The sequence below is a fragment of the Oncorhynchus mykiss genome, chromosome 10, assembly GCF_057628025.1.
Source record: "Oncorhynchus mykiss isolate SJ-2025 chromosome 10, ASM5762802v1, whole genome shotgun sequence".
Taxonomy (NCBI): Eukaryota; Metazoa; Chordata; class Actinopteri; order Salmoniformes; family Salmonidae; genus Oncorhynchus; species Oncorhynchus mykiss.
Window position 1 is genome coordinate 57,737,501 of NC_143031.1, and position 17,366 is coordinate 57,754,866.

Genomic DNA, 17,366 nt, shown 5'->3' on the forward strand with positions numbered 1-17,366 from the left:
ACATTTTATTGATACGGGGCCCAGGTCTTTATGGCGAACGAGACTTGATCTCAATGGGACTAACAAAATGCAAACTCTGGGTCCTGGTCAAAAAGTAGTACATTATATAGGGAATAGTCTGGCATTTTGGATGCAGAAATGATATCCACAAAGCCCTAGCTCTGCGTCCGTCAGTCAACGCAGCAGTTGCATAACAGCGACACAATGACTTTGACCTTGTCATTGCGCCCAAAGAGACAGAGATCAACAGCCAGGGATCATGATGGCTAAGACCATCCACAGAGCTACAGTAAGCCACCACCCACACACACAACAGGTTTGTGTCAATGTCAATAGACTCTCCATCGCATTCACCCAGAGGACTCTCCACTGCATTCACCCAGAGGACTCTCCACTGCAGGACACACAAGTAGCTCATTTCCATAATCATGTCTCCATTGCCTATCCTGTATTTTCCCTCAGTGAGTGAAATAACCTGGCTTCCCCATGGTTGTTTAGCAGACAATTTTATTAAAAGTGATTTACTGTACAGAGGTGTCAACATCTCATATTTTTAGTTAGCTATATGTGGTTCATCCGGGAAACAAACCCACAACCATGGGGTTCGTAAAAGCAAGGGTACAACTTTAGATAACAAACCTTTCTGACATGTAGGATATCAGTAGTAGTGGAGGGAATCATGTCAGTAGTAGTGGAGGGAATCATGTCAGTAGTAGTGGAGGGAATCAAGGCAGTAGTAGTGAAGGGAATCATGGCAGTAGTAGTGGAGGAAATCATGTCAGTAATAGTAGAGGGAATCATGTCAGTAGTAGTGGAGGGAATCATGTCAGTAGTAGTGGAGGGAATCATGTCAGTAGTAGTGGAGGGAATCATGTCAGTAGCAGTGGAGGGAATCGTGGCAGTAGTAGTGGAGGGAATCATGTCAGTAGTAGTGGGGGGAATCATGTCAGTAGTAGTGGAGGGAATCATGTCAGTAGCAGTGGAGGGAATCGTGGCAGTAGTAGTGGAGGGAATCGTGTCAGTAGTAGTGGAGGGAATCATGTCAGTAGTAGTGGAGGGAATCATGTCAGTAGTAGTGGAGGGAATCATGGCAGTAGTAGTGGAGGGAATCATGGCAGTAGTAGTGAAGGGAATCATGGCAGTAGTAGTGGAGGAAATCATGTCAGTAGTAGTAGAGGGAATCATGTCAGTAGTAGTGGAGGGAATCATGTCAGTAGTAGTGGAGGGAATTATGTCAGTAGTAGTGGAGGGAATCATGTCAGTAGCAGTGGAGGGAATCGTGGCAGTAGTAGTGGAGGGAATCATGTCAGTAGTAGTGGAGGGAATCATGTCAGTAGTAGTGGAGGGAATCATGTCAGTAGCAGTGGAGGGAATCATGTCAGTAGTAGTGGAGGGAATCGTGTCAGTAGTAGTGGAGGGAATCATGTCCGCTGTAGTGGAGGGAATCATGGCAGTAGTAGTGGAGGGAATCATGTCAGTAGTAGTGGAGGGAATAATGTCAGTGGTAGTGGAGGGAGTAATGTCAGTGGTAATGGAGGGAATCATGTCAGTAGTAGTGGAGGGAATCGTGTCAGTAGTAATGGGGGGAATCATGTCAGTAGTAGTGGAGGGAATCATGTCAGCAGTAATGGAGGGAATCGTGTCAGTAGCAGTGGAGGGAATCATGTCAGTTGTAGTGGAGGGAATCATGTCAGTAGTAGTGGAGGGAATCATGTCAGTAGTAGTGGAGGGAATCATGTCAGTAGTAATGGAGGGAATCATGTCAGTAGTAGTGGAGGGAATCATGTCAGTAGTAGTGGAGGGAATCATGTCAGTAGTAGTGGAGGGAATTATGTCAGTAGTAGTGGAGGGAATCATGTCAGTAGTAGTGGAGGGAATCATGGCAGTAGTAGTTGAGGGAATCATGGCAGTAGTAGCGGAGGAAATCATGTCAGTAGTAGTAGAGGGAATCATGTCAGTAGTAGTGGAGGGAATCATGTCAGTAGTAGTGGAGGGAATCATGTCAGTAGTAGTGGAGGGAATCATGTCAGTAGCAGTGGAGGGAATCGTGGCAGTAGTAGTGGAGGGAATCATGTCAGTAGCAGTGGAGGGAATCATGTCAGTAGTAGTGGAGGGAATCGTGTCAGTAGTAGTGGAGGGAATCATGTCCGTTGTAGTGGAGGGAATCATGGCAGTAGTAGTGGAGGGAATCATGTCAGTAGTAGTGGAGGGAATAATGTCAGTGGTAGTGGAGGGAGTAATGTCAGTGGTAATGGAGGGAATCATGTCAGTAGTAGTGGAGGGAATCGTGTCAGTAGTAGTGGAGATAATCATGTCAGTAGTAGTGGAGGGAATCATGTCAGTGGTAGTGGAGGGAATCATGTCAGTAGTAGTGGAGGGAATCGTGTCAGTAGTAATGGAGAGAATCATGTCAGTAGTAATGGGGGGAATCATGTCAGTAGTAGTGGAGGGAATCATGTCAGCAGAAATGGAGGGAATCATGGCAGTAGTAGTAGAGGGAATCGTGGCAGTAGTAGTGGAGGGAATCATGGCAGTAGTAGTGGAGGAAATCATGTCAGTAGTAGTAGAGGGAATCATGTCAGTAGTAATGGAGATAATCATGTCAGTAGTAATGGAGATAATCATGTCAGTAGTAATGGAGGGAATCATGTCAGTAGTAATGGAGGGAATCATGTCAGTAGTAGTGGAGGGAATCATGTCAGTAGCAGTGGAGGGAATCGTGGCAGTAGTAGTGGAGGGAATCATGTCAGTAGTAGTGGGGGGAATCATGTCAGTAGTAGTGGAGAGAATCATGTCAGTAGCAGTGGAGGGAATCGTGGCAGTAGTAGTGGAGGGAATCGTGTCAGTAGTAATGGGGGGAATCATGTCAGTAGTAGTGGAGGGAATCATGTCAGCAGTAATGGAGGGAATCGTGTCAGTAGCAGTGGAGGGAATCATGTCAGTTGTAGTGGAGGGAATCATGTCAGTAGTAGTGGAGGGAATCATGTCAGTAGCAGTGGAGGGAATCATGTCAGTAGTAGTGGAGGGAATCATGTCAGTAGTAATGGAGGGAATCATGTCAGTAGTAGTGGAGGGAATCATGTCAGTAGTAGTGGAGGGAATCATGTCAGTAGTAGTGGAGGGAATCATGTCAGTAGTAGTGGAGGGAATCATGTCAGTAGTAGTGGAGGGAATCATGGCAGTAGTAGTTGAGGGAATCATGGCAGTAGTAGCGGAGGAAATCATGTCAGTAGTAGTAGAGGGAATCATGTCAGTAGTAGTGGAGGGAATCATGTCGGTAGTAGTGGAGGGAATCATGTCAGTAGTAGTGGAGGGAATCATGTCAGTAGCAGTGGAGGGAATCATGGCAGTAGTAGTGGAGGGAATCATGTCAGTAGCAGTGGAGGGAATCATGTCAGCAGTAGTGGAGGGAATCGTGTCAGTAGTAGTGGAGGGAATCATGTCCGTTGTAGTGGAGGGAATCATGGCAGTAGTAGTGGAGGGAATCATGTCAGTAGTAGTGGAGGGAATAATGTCAGTGGTAGTGGAGGGAGTAATGTCAGTGGTAATGGAGGGAATCATGTCAGTAGTAGTGGAGGGAATCGTGTCAGTAGTAGTGGAGATAATCATGTCAGTAGTAGTGGAGGGAATCATGTCAGTGGTAGTGGAGGGAATCATGTCAGTAGTAGTGGAGGGAATCGTGTCAGTAGTAATGGAGAGAATCATGTCAGTAGTAATGGGGGGAATCATGTCAGTAGTAGTGGAGGGAATCATGTCAGCAGAAATGGAGGGAATCATGGCAGTAGTAGTAGAGGGAATCGTGGCAGTAGTAGTGGAGGGAATCATGGCAGTAGTAGTGGAGGAAATCATGTCAGTAGTAGTAGAGGGAATCATGTCAGTAGTAATGGAGATAATCATGTCAGTAGTAATGGAGATAATCATGTCAGTAGTAATGGAGGGAATCATGTCAGTAGTAATGGAGGGAATCATGCCAGTAGTGTAGTAATTGAGGGAATCCTGTCAGTAGTAGTGGAGGAAATCATGTCAGTAGTAGTAGAGGGAATCATGTCAGTAGTAATGGAGATAATCATGTCAGTAGTAATGGAGGGAATCATGTCAGTAGTAATGGAGGGAATCATGTCAGTAGTAATGGAGGGAATCATGCCAGTAGTAATGGAGGGAATTATGTCAGTAGAAGTGGAGGGAATCATGTCAGTAGCAGTGGAGGGAATAATGTCAGTAGTAGTGGAGTTAATCTTAGTAGCAGCAGGAAATGGCTGTTAAATCTGACATTTGTTCAATGTTTGCTTACTGAATGTGGCCCTAGTGTTGCCAGTGCCACAGTCAAACACTTTGCATATGTGGTCCATGCAGGAATCAAGTCCACAACACTGGTGTTGTCAGCGACATGGTTTAACCCACTAAGCCATTGGGTCCATGCAGTTTCACAAGGGTCTGGACTAAACAGACACTGATTGGGAGTCATCATGGCAGTACATGCTGTTCTGTTCTGTCAAGGCCATGTTGATATACAGGGATTAACTTCACTAGAGTACTACTACTACTACTACTCTGTTTCCTGCTGCTGTTGAGATTAATTTACACTACTACTCTGTTTCCTGCTGCTGTTGAGATAAACTCCATTAATACTCGGTTTCCTGCTGCTGTTGAGATTAACTCCACTACTACTCTGTTGCTGCTGCTGTTGAGATTAACTCCACTACTACTCAGTTTCCTTCTGCTGTTGAGATTAACTCCACTACTACTCTGTTTCCTGCTGCTGTTGAGATTAACCCCACTACTACTCTGTTTCCTGCTGCTGTTGAGATTAACTCCACTACTACTCTGTTTCCTGCTGCTGTTGAGATTAACTCCACTACTACTCTGTTTCCTGCTGCTGTTGAAATTAACTCCAATACTACTCTGTTTCCTGCTGCTGTTGAGATTAACTCCACTACTACTCTGTTTCCCGCTGCTGTTGAGATTAACTCCACTACTACTCTGTTCCCTGCTGCTGTTGAGATTAACTCCACTACTACTCTGTTGCTGCTGATATTGAGATTAACTCCACTACTACTCTGTTGCTGCTGCCCTCAATTGATGTTAATACCACGGTACCATGCCGTTGATTCTGCGATAAGCACACATGGATGTAGTGGACACAAGGTCAGACTCATTTGCCTGTTGGTTTTTGATTTCTCTCCCTCCTGTGCATTTGGTTCGATCAGAAAACAAATAAACAGTTAGCTTTTGGAAAAAACAAGTGTGAATGAATCATCAAGTACAAATAATTTAGCCTAGTCAGTTAGTGTATGAATTAGGAAGCTAGCCAACCAATCGTTGTGGTCCAGTTTTTCGTATAGGAGTCCTCTCCTGTAGAGCTTGACCGATTAATCGGAATGGCCGATTAATTAGGGTGGATTTCAAGTTTTCATAACAATCGGTAATCAGCATTTTTGGATGCCAATTTGTGCTGATTATATTGCAATCCACAAGGAGACTGCGTAGCAGGCTGACCACCTGTTACGCGAGTGCAGGCAGCAAGGAGCCATGGTCAGTTGCTAGCTAGCATTAACCTTATCTTATAAAAACAATACATCTTAACATAATCACTACACATGGTTGAGGATATTACTAGTTTAACTAGCTTGTCCTGCGCTGCATATAATCAATGCTGTGCCTGAAACTGTGTCACTTCTCTTGCGTTCTGTGCAAGCAGAGTCAGGGAAAATGCAGCAGTTTGGGCCGCCTGGCTCGTTCTGAACTGTGTGAAGACCATTTCTTCCTAACAAAGACTGTAATTAATTCGGCAGAATTTTACATAATTATGACATAACATTGAAGGTTGTGTAATGTAACAGCAATATTTAGACTTAGGGTTGCCAATCGTTAGATAAAATACGGAACGGTTTTTCGCAATGCTTGTAACACAGAGCTGTTTATGACTTCAAGCCTATCAACTCCCGAGATTCAATTCAGTTCAGAATGGGTAGCTAGGCTGTGAGCGGCGTGTATATAAATGGTTCAGTTCAGAATGGGTAGCTAGGCTGTGAGCGGCGTGTACATGAACGGTTCAGTTCAGAATGGGTAGCTAGGCTGTGAGCGGCGTGTACATGAACGGTTCAGTTCAGAATGGGTAGCTAGGCTGTGAGCGGCCTGTATATGAATGGTTCAGTTCAGAATGGGTAGCTAGGCTGTGAGCGGTGTGTATATGAATGGTTCAGTTCAGAATGGGTAGCTAGGCTGTGAGCGGCGTGTACATGAACGGTTCAGTTCAGAATGGGTAGCTAGGCTGTGAGCGGCATGTATATGAATGGTTCAGTTCAGAATGGGTAGCTAGGCTGTGAGCGGTGTGTATATGAATGGTTCAGTTCAGAATGGGTAGCTAGGCTGTGAGCGGCGTGTACATGAACGGTTCAGTTCAGAATGGGTAGCTAGGCTGTGAGCGGTGTGTATATGAATGGTTCAGTTCAGAATGGGTAGCTAGGCTGTGAGCGGCGTGTACATGAACGGTTCAGTTCAGAATGGGTAGCTAGGCTGTGAGCGGCCTGTATATGAATGGTTCAGTTCAGAATGGGTAGCTAGGCTGTGAGCGATGTGTATATGAATGGTTCAGTTCAGAATGGGTAGCTAGGCTGTGAGCGGCGTGTATATGAATGGTTCAGTTCAGAATGGGTAGCTAGGCTGTGAGCGGTGTGTATATGAATGGTTCAGTTCAGAATGGGTAGCTAGGCTGTGAGCGGCGTGTATATGAATGGTTCAGTTCAGAATGGGTAGCTAGGCTGTGAGCGGTGTGCATATGAATGGTTCAGTTCAGAATGGGTAGCTAGGCTGTGAGCGGCGTGTATATGAATGGTTCAGTTCAGAATGGGTAGCTAGGCTGTGAGCGGCGTGTATATGAATGGTTCAGTTCAGAATGGGTAGCTAGGCTGTGAGCGGCGTGTATATGAACGGTTCAGTTCAGAATGGGTAGCTAGGCTGTGAGCGGCGTGTATATGAACGGTTCAGTTCAGAATGGGTAGCTAGGCTGTGAGCGGTGTGTATATGAATGGTTCAGTTCAGAATGGGTAGCTAGGCTGTGAGCGGTGTGTATATGAATGGTTCAGTTCAGAATGGGTAGCTAGGCTGTGAGCGGCGTGTATATGAACGGTTCAGTTCAGAATGGGTAGCTAGGCTGTGAGCGGCATGTATATAAATGGTTCAGTTCAGAATGGGTAGCTAGGCTGTGAGCGGTGTGTATATGAATGGTTCAGTTCAGAATGGGTAGCTAGGCTGTGAGCGGCGTGTATATGAACGGTTCAGTTCAGAATGGGTAGCTAGGCTGTGAGCGGCGTGTACATGAACGGTTCAGTTCAGAATGGGTAGCTAGGCTGTGAGCGGTGTGTATATGAATGGTTCAGTTCAGAATGGGTAGCTAGGCTGTGAGCGGTGTGTATATGAATGGTTCAGTTCAGAATGGGTAGCTAGGCTGTGAGCGGCGTGTATATGAACGGTTCAGTTCAGAATGGGTAGCTAGGCTGTGAGCGGCGTGTACATGAATGGTTCAGTTCAGAATGGGTAGCTAGGCTGTGAGCGGCGTGTATATGAATGGTTCAGTTCAGAATGGGTAGCTAGGCTGTGAGCGGCATGTATATGAATGGTTCAGTTCAGAATGGGTAGCTAGGCTGTGAGCGGCGTGTATATGAACGGTTCAGTTCAGAATGGGTAGCTAGGCTGTGAGCGGCGTGTACATGAATGGTTCAGTTCAGAATGGGTAGCTAGGCTGTGAGCGGCGTGTATATGAATGGTTCAGTTCAGAATGGGTAGCTAGGCTGTGAGCGGTGTGTATATGAATGGTTCAGTTCAGAATGGGTAGCTAGGCTGTGAGCGGCATGTATATGAATGGTTCAGTTCAGAATGGGTAGCTAGGCTGTGAGCGGTGTGTATATGAATGGTTCAGTTCAGAATGGGTAGCTAGGCTGTGAGCGGTGTGTATATGAATGGTTCAGTTCAGAATGGGTAGCTAGGCTGTGAGCGGCGTGTATATGAATGGTTCAGTTCAGAATGGGTAGCTAGGCTGTGAGCGGCCTGTATATGAATGGTTCAGTTCAGAATGGGTAGCTAGGCTGTGAGCGGTGTGTATATGAATGGTTCAGTTCAGAATGGGTAGCTAGGCTGTGAGTGGCGTGTACAGGCTTCATTCCACAAACATCTGGGTCCTGAGTGATAAGTGCTGGGCTTGGCGTCCCACAGAGCCAAGTTGCTTAGGGAGACAGCTTCAATACAGTTAGATGACAGGAAGTAATTTCCCCCTCTCTCTAGCCAACGCTGGGCTAATGTTAACACCTGCCTCCCGTCGCCACAGAAACCTCATTGCGGCCCCATAGTGGGGTTTATTGGCACTCCCATGAACGGGCTTCTGATAGCTCTTAACTTCCCAGGGCCAGATATGCCTTCTCATTGTGCCAAACCAAAGCCTACACTTTTGATTAGCATGCTACGACACTCGTCTGACACAAATAAGACCCGGGTTCTAACTCCCAGCGTCAGTCACGCCGTCTGCTGTTCACAAGAGCTTTAATATAGGCCTACTAATGTCAGAGTGACTGGCCACAGCCATAACAGGTTCAGTTCACACTTCCAGTGAGTTTAAACTTTCAGCGAGTTTACACTTCCAGTGAGTTTAAACTTTCAGCAAGTTTACACTTCCAGTGAGTTTACACTTCCAGTGAGTTTAAACTTTCAGCGAGTTTACACTTCCAGTGAGTTTACACTTCCAGTGAGTTCAAACTTTCAGTGAGTTTACACTTCCAGTGAGTTTAAACTTTCAGCGAGTTAGAAGTAGGCTACATGAATAAAAAATCAGCTTATAAGTTATGGTGACTTACAGTGAGGCTGTTCAATAATTCAAAATGTGTACACTCAGAGTTTGGTAAATATACAAGAGTATTTGCAGAGAGGGCTGAGGCAAATGTCAGATATCGAGGAAACTTTTGAAACACTGAAGTTGTGCTTACATGGATTAAATGTGCATTAAGGATTCTGTAACATTCAGAGAGAAGGCAGCCTAAAAATGTCCCCATCCCTTCTCATTACAGGAGCTAATATGCCACCTCTGCAGTGGCCCAGATTCACAGGAGCAGGAGTGTGTGCATCGCAGGGCCAGAGAAGGCTGATCAAAGTAGGATCGGGAACATGTGTGAAGCCTCGGGGGCAGTCTAACAGATTCCCCGGCATTCACACGCATGTATACATACATAACCACACACAAACATACACACACGTACACACACTCGCACACGCATACACAGATGTGCCTTTTCTCTCTCTCTCTCTCTCTCTCTCTCTCTCTCTCTCTCCCTCTCCCTCTCTCTCTCTCTCTCTCTCTCTCTCCCTCTCCCTCTCCCTCTCTCTCTCTCTCTCTCTCTCTCTCTCTCTCTCTCTCTCTCTCTCTCTCTCTCATACACGTGTACACATAAACTCGCACCTACCTTGCGAGTTCAAAGTAAAAGCAATGCAGAGGCTTTGAGACTGCTGATTTGAGAGCGAGGTTGCAAAACAACAACCTCAAGCTTGTAGCCCACATGAGAGCCCTAGACGAAGAAAAACGGATTGTGTAGCCAGAGAGAGAGAGAGAGAGAGAGAGGGAAACCAGCAGGTATGAAACTAATAGCTCTCGAGATCATAATGAAATTTGTTGGCTCCGATGACATCCGCCCTAGCTTCTCCTGGACATGCTCTAAGTGCAATTTCAGCGAAACACACGCCTCGAATTAGTCGAAATTACAGCGTGTCAATTTCCTGCCTGTGTCCTGCTGCACGAGTCAATGACTAGCCTATCAGATGGTAACATCTTCACAGGCATTTCTCTCAACTCAACACAACCCCACCCACTCACCTCCTCAGCTAGCTGCTAGCTGCTAAGACAGACTTCAAACTTCAAAGACCAAAGTGACAGGCTTAATCAAAGTTGTGCCACCATACAGTGTGACACTTGTGTTAGCTACCGTACAGTGTAGCCTGGAGCAGGATGCTCCTTCCACTGTTGCAGATCAGGCATATGGCGAACATAAGCTGTTTTTGGGGTCCCTCGCAGCTAACCACTAGCTTGACATTCCTTATGAATCATTTCTGAAGTAAGCATCTATATAAAGCCTTAGAAAGGGCTTATGAAGGCTGAAATCAGCTATGTAGCCTAACAAAGGGTTTATGAAGGCTGAAATCAGCTATGTAGCCTAACAAAGGGCTTATGAAGGCTGACATCAGCTATGTAGCCTAACAAAGGGTTTATGAAGGCTGAAATCAGCTATGTAGCCTAACAAAGGGTTTATGAAGGCTGAAATCAGCTATGTAGCCTAACAAAGGGCTTATGAAGGCTGAAATCAGCTATGTAGCCTAACAAAGGGTTTATGAAGGCTGAAATCAGCTATGTAGCCTAACAAAGGGTTTATGAAGGCTGAAATCAGCTATGTAGCCTAACAAAGGGCTTATGAAGGCTGAAATCAGCTATGTAGCCTAACAAAGGGCTTATGAAGGCTGAAATCAGCTATGTAGCCTAACAAAGGGCTTATGAAGGCTGAAATCAGCTATGTAGCCTAACAAAGTGTTTATGAAGGCTGAAATCAGCTATGTAGCCCAACAAAGGGTTTATGAAGGCTGAAATCAGCTATGTAGCCTAACAAAGGGCTTATGAAGGTTGAAATCAGCTATGTAGCCCAACAAAGGGCTCATGAATGAGTCATTTTGCCTTTTACAAGTTGTACTTCATTTAATGCAGGACCTCTTCATCTTTAACGTACGGCTGACTGTGCAGGTGCACAGTGAGAGGTGTAGGGTCCGCCCCAAATCATCTACACAGTGCCCTATTGTTGACCAGAGGTAGTGCCCTAAAAAGGGAATAGTGGGCCATTTTAGGACACATTCATGGAGTAATGTAAAAATCTGCCAGGCCTCTCCCTTAGAATAACTATTAAAGAGAAATCCCTCCTTTTATTGCTTTCCTATAACAGATATTATGCCATAAAGATTTCCCTTTTACAGCGTCACTCATTACAGAATAGAAGGACCAACGCACGACAATGGGAGATTCAAATTGCTTTCCGTATTCGTAATTACTTTTTTCCCCCAACAAATTGATCAAGTTTGAACCAATAACAAAAACAGATGTCTGGTGACAAGCAATTCTATCCGGGCAACGCAAAATTGTCTCTAGACTGGATTATTTAGTAATTCAAAATAGGCTGCTTTCCAAATGGCTCTCTATTCCCTACATACAGTAGTGCACTACTTTTGACCAGGGAATTATATAGAGAATAGGGTGCCATAGGAGATGCACCATAAACTTAACTGAAAATATGATGTTGAGTCCAGGTAGGAGAATTGGATGGTGGAGATGCTTGAGGAGTTTTATAGCTTGTTGATTCATTTCAAAGACAAGCTCATATACACAGACCCACACTGAATTCCCTCTGAACATCCAATACATGTTTTAAATCAGTACTAGAAATACACTGGTCACATCTCAGGCTTTTGTCTTCTCCATAGAGGACGCACACCCTAATGGACTCATATGTGACTATGTGAGAGTCAACTACGTCTAATTGTCTCTTATTGTGACTATGTGAGAGTCAACTGAGTCTAATTGACTCTTGTGTGACTATGTGAGAGTCAACTAAGTCTAATTGTCTCTTATTGTGACTATGTGAGAGTCAACTGAGTCTAATTGACTCGTATGTGACTATGTGAGAGTCAAAAAAGTCTAATTGACTCTTATGTGACTACGTAAGAGTCAACTCAGTTTTGTCTCCTGCAGTTCACTGACTACTTTCCAGTACACACTAATACATGTTCTCACCTATTGTAATGATTCACTTTGAAACACAACAAAGGCAGCACCTCAGAGCCCCTCAGTCTCTTTGAAGTAAACACAACAAGGCAAACCTAGCACACACACTAGCACACACTCAAACTGAACCATCCCCCTTCTGACAATATGGGGGTAATTCTCACAGAGCTTGAAACCAGCTAGCCATCTGCCCCTTTGAAAAGACGTTGTTGGATTTCTCACACGAGGGGAAATCAGTAAAGAGCACCTGCTGTCTCTCCTCGCATGGCCCTTCGTCTCAGCGGCAGAGGCAGACGCAGATGATTCATGATGAATATTTTTAAGAAAGGAAGGGAGCATAAAGAGCTGTAGAGCTGTACTGACATCCTCTTGGCTGGGCTCGCAGGAATTAAAAGGGCAATCTGGGATAGTCCCGATATTAAGCTTCCCAAATGCAAAAAAAAAATACAAAGGTTATAAATGTATTTGAGATACTGTTTATACTTAGATTTCCCTGTCTTCTGGAAAGCCTACATAGAAATCAGGCCAAATGAGCACGGCCGTTACTTATCCAAGTTAATGGAGAACATTTAGTGGTTAAATCGTATTAACAAGACGAGACAAAAATATAATTACTGTTGGGTTTTTAAATTCTAAACCAAGAGCATGAAATTACATATGGCAAGCTGTGTTCTAAGGATTGGATTTTGGACAAGATTTCGGATTTCTGTGTTTTGGGAATAGAATGATATGGTCTGACAAGCAAATGTGCTGTCATTCAGTCAGGGTGTGACAAATGTATTGTCACTTCAACAGCATCACAGCCAAATTGTGGGTATAATTGTGTCATAAGAAGCTATATACACAAAATAAAAGCTGTTTTTACAGATAGGAATCCATTAAATTGCTGTTCCCACTACGTCCAGTAGCCTTTGCCTTTTTGGTGTGTGTGTTTAGGAGTCCTTCATTTGGTCGGGTACCACGGGTACTCAATTAGCTGGCGGGTGGTGTGAAAACTTTCCTTCAACCCGTGGGTTGGTTCGCAATTCAGAACAATTATAATGCGGGTTGGAAATGTTTTAAATCAAGATAATAGCAAAATGAAGGAACGATAAACTATTCAGCATGCAGCTGTAGGCAGCCCACTCACTGTTGCATTGTGTGCCTAGCAACCGGACTAAACAAACACGCAGTGCCCATGCTTCAGCCCCATAGTCCCTAAACGACGTGAGGTTCACTGCAGTCACGTGGGTCGTACTGGGGTATGGATGTAAAAATCACAAAAAAATGCCGCCCATTCAAATTGCCTTGTTAAATCTTGTTCATTCTCTTAATTAAATACAATGACTGAATGTCTGATACAACAAACTTTGGTGATATGGTTATCAAACTACTGCATATCCCTTAAAAATATACATTTTTGTGTGCAGGGTGTGCTAATAGCATGATAAAGCTTTAGACAAACTGGTAGAGTAGCTAGCATAGCTAGCCATCGCTAGCATTCATTGATTGAAGTTGAAGTAACTTTTGAGTGTAATGGAAGTCGGAAGTTTACATACACTCAGGTTGGAGTCATTAAAACTTGTTTTTCAACCACTCCACAAATTTCTTGTTAACAAACTATAGTTTTGGCAAGTCGGTTAGGACATCTACTTTGTGCATGACACAAGTAATTTTTCAAACAATTGTTTACAGACAGATTATTTCACTTATAATTTACTGTATCACGATTCCAGTGGGTCAGAAGTTCACATACACTAAGTTGTGCCTTTAAACAGCTTGGAAAATTCCAGAAAATGTTGTGATGCCTTTAGAAGCTTCTGACATCCTTTTTGACATAATTTGAGTCAATTAGCGGTGTACCTGTGGATGTATTTCAAGGCCTACATTCAAAATCAGTGCCTCTTTGCTTGACATCATGGGAAAATCTAAAGAAATCAGCCAAGAACTCAGAAAAGGTTCATCCTTGGGAGCAATTTCCAAACGCCTGAAGGTTCATCTGTACAAACAATAGTACGCAAGTATAAACACCATGGGACCACGCAGCCGTCATTCCGCTCAGGAAGGAGATGCATTCTGTCTCTTAGAGATGAACATACTTTAGTGTGAAAAGTGCAAATCAATCCCAGAACAACAGCAAAGGACCTTGTGAAGATGCTGGAGGAAACAGGTACAAAAGTATCTATATCCACAGTAAAACGAGTCCCATATCGACGTAACTTGAAAGGCCGCTCATCAAGGAAGAAGCCACTGCTCCAAAACTGCAATAAAAAAAGCCAGACTATGGTTTGCAACTGCACATGGGGACAAAGACCATACTTTTTTGAGAAATGTCTGAGGAAACAAAAATAGAACTGTTTGGCCATAATAGCCATTGTTATGTTTGGAGACAAAAGGGGAGGCTTGCAAGCCGAAGAACAACATCCCAACCGTGAAGCACAGGGGTGGCAGCATCATGTTGTGGGGGTGCTTTGCTGCAGGAGGGACTGGTGCAATTCACAAAATAGATGGCATCATGAAGATGGAAAATGATGTTGATATATTGAAGCAACATCTCAAGACATCAGTCAGGAAGTTAAAGCTTGGTCACAAATGGGTCTTCCAAATGGACAATGACCCCAGGCATACTTCCAAAGTTATGGCAAAATGGCTTAAGCACAACAAAGTCAAGTTATTGGAAAAATCCTTCACAAAGCCCTGACCTCAATCCCATAGAAAATTTGTGGGCAGAACTGAAAAAGCGTGTGCGAGCAAGGAGGCCTACAAACCTGACTCAGTTACACCAGCTCTGTCAGGAGGAAGGGGACACAATTCATCCAACTTATTGTGGGAAACATTTGGAAGGCTACCTGAAACGTTTGACCCAAATTAAACAATTTAAAGGCAATGCTACCAAATACTAATGTAAACTTCTGATCCACTGGGAATGTGATGAAAGAAATAAAAGCTGAAATAAATAATTCTCTCTACTATTATTCTGACATTTCACATTCTTAAAATAAAGTGGTCATCCTAACTGACCTAAGACAGGGAGTTTTTACTGGGATTAAATGTCATGAATTGTGAAAAACCGAGTGTAAATGTATTTGGCTAAGGTGTATGCAAACTTACGACTTCAAACTGCATATAACATTCACAAAATTTGGACGGGAGCTATAATACAGTTATTGTTCTTTGAAATCAGGCTGCACTGCTTTAAACTGGGAAAGACTGCTACTGTACCCCAATCTTTAGTGAAATACATTGATGTTATTGGCGGGTACCGGGTCAGCTCTTGCAACAATTCTCCACGGGTCGGGTTGCGGAGAAATATCTGCACGGATGTCAGGTGGGTCTCGGAATTGATATGGCTGGCACGGGGCGGGTGTGGCTTCAAAAAAGTGTGTGTGTTTGCTGAGTCAGAAGAACACCACTGACTCATCCAACAAAGGTGTCCTAACAGTGACAAAATATCTGAAAAATCTACATTCCGTCTCTTCTAAACTGCCGGGTTAGCGTGTCTGCTATGGGAAGCCCAATAGGCACTAGGTCATGATGCTATAGCTAGTGAGCCCACCATATCCCCGCCCGGTCTCAAGCGCACAGACAGACAGACAGACAGACAGACAGACAGACAGACAGACAGACAGACAGACAGACAGACAGACAGACAGACAGACAGACAGACAGACAGACAGACAGACAGAGTTTGTCTTTGCTGGGTGATTCCCCTCAGGGTTCATACTAGCTGGAGAGAAAAGAAGTGAAAACTAGGAGACCGAAAGAATCCTAGCATGTCGTCTCGCCCAGGAGACACCCACAGTCTCTCTCTTCTCTTTCTATGCTCTCTTTCCTCTCTCTTATAGCGTTTCTCTTTATTAGGCTAACCCTTAATGCTGAGACAATGTCATACTGCAAGACACATGATCCAGCACAGTCACCTGTACATGGAAAACAGGGCATGAGTGAGTGATTGATTGACAGACACGGTACAGCTCTCAAGTGAGCATATTGCCGGCCTTGGTGTGTCTGTGCAGTCAGTAGAGAATACGGAATATATCAACACAAAAAGATTGCACATATATATCCTGTCGTAAACAATAGAGAAGTTAATGCACAAAGGCACTAGGGCCCGCTCACTGCGGGGGACGAGCTGAGAGCTGAGCCGGTACTGAGGGGCCACACTGGACCCTGATCTATAGCGCGTCTGTGTGTGTCTGCCACAGTGAGAGTCTGCAATTGTGTGTGGGTGTGTGGCAGTCATTGCGTCTGTTTGTGTCTAGAGACCGTGACGCTGCAGCAGGCAGGATGGACAATGGGGGGGGGGGGGGGTAGGCAACACTACATCTGAGCCCTACAGGGAGATTTGCCTCAGATGGAATCAAAAGAACAACAAGGCGTCCCAGGTACGGGGCGGATAAAGGGAACAGCAGATAGATAGATAGAGAGAGACAGAGAGGTAGAGAGGGATAGAGGCGGGGTGAGAGAGAGAGGGAGGGAGGGATGCCAATATAGCACATTTAATTGAAATGAGATAGAGCGAGAGAGAGAGAAAGAGTGGAGTTGCTCAGAGAAGTGACTGAGCCTCACAGAGATTAGCATAGCGAGAAAGTGAGTGTGCCCAAACGGCACCAAATTTCCTACATAGCTCTGTGGGCTCTGGTGAAAAGTATCTAGCGCATTATGAAAGGAATGAGATTCAGACTTATGCTGAACGATTGTACTGTGAATGCTGTTTGTGAGACGTCAGAAAGAACAAGTGACCCTGACCCAGCTCTACTTAGCCTTCTGTAAATCATAGAAAGACCTCGGTTACTCTCTAGGCCTAGATCTAGCCAACGAGTCTGCTTTTAAAGGTCAGAATATTCATTTGTATTCCCGGAGTGGGTGAATGACAGACGGGCACTGGAAAGAGAGAGAGTGAGAGCGAGAGATATGGATGTGTCAGTTCAAATCTGGTATTCCATGGATACATGGAAGAGAGGACTTGTATTAAGAAATAGTCAGTACTGTATAAGTTGAAACTAATTAGCCCCTGGTGGACCTTCAGATCATAGAGATGCAGCATAATCGTGTTCTATTTCATTCTGAGCTTCAACTTCTCCCAAACATCACACAGGTCAGTACTGGGCCACTCTGTTCCTAAGAAGGATTGGTAGTGACCGTGGGATATATCCCAAATGGCAACCTATTCCCTATACAGTGCACTGGTCAAACGTAGTGCACTGTGTAGGGAATAGGCGGGAAATTAGATGGAGGCATCACCACGGCAGGGGAGCAAAAATAACTTTGAATGATAACAACTTCTCTCTTCATCTTCCTCTCTCTACAACACCAAGTATGTTAACGGAGGGTGAAACCTCACCCTTTTACAGAAAAGAACATAATGATCATTGTATGGCTTATAATAGTTACATCACACAGTAAGCACAGTGCTAGAAGTCCTGTTTAAAAGTCACTTGATTTGAAAGTCTGTGGCCGTATGTATCAAGCGTCTCTGAAAAGGAGTGCTGATTTGGGATACCTTTTAGATCACAATGGATAAGGTTACATGGACACTTAATTATTATTTTTTTTTTTTGCATGGTTGGTTGCGTTGTTCGTA

At 44.4% G+C, this 17,366-nt stretch overlaps 2 protein-coding genes and 1 long non-coding RNA gene across 3 annotated transcripts in view; 1 reads left to right on the forward strand and 2 right to left on the reverse strand.

Moving 5' to 3' along the window:
• The window catches only part of LOC149980086 (uncharacterized), a 13,407-nt gene extending 705 nt beyond the window's left edge, over window positions 1-12,702 (forward strand). The window contains exons 1-2 of the long non-coding RNA XR_016483835.1: window positions 1-289; window positions 9,057-12,702. The exon at window positions 1-289 is cut by the window's left edge and continues 705 nt beyond it. This is a non-coding gene — a long non-coding RNA (uncharacterized LOC149980086). The remainder of the gene's footprint in view (window positions 290-9,056) is intronic.
• ctnna2 (catenin (cadherin-associated protein), alpha 2) overlaps window positions 1-17,366 on the reverse strand; it is a 665,994-nt gene that overhangs the window by 636,421 nt on the left and 12,207 nt on the right. The window lies entirely within an intron of this gene.
• On the reverse strand, window positions 351-2,949 carry LOC149980087 (uncharacterized). The gene is made up of 2 exons (XM_090188715.1): window positions 1,909-2,949; window positions 351-389 (listed from the first exon to the last, which is right to left on the reverse strand). The coding sequence occupies exons 1-2, from the start codon at window positions 2,935-2,937 to the stop codon at window positions 351-353; spliced, it is 1,068 nt and encodes a 355-aa protein (XP_090044841.1). The 5' UTR covers window positions 2,938-2,949.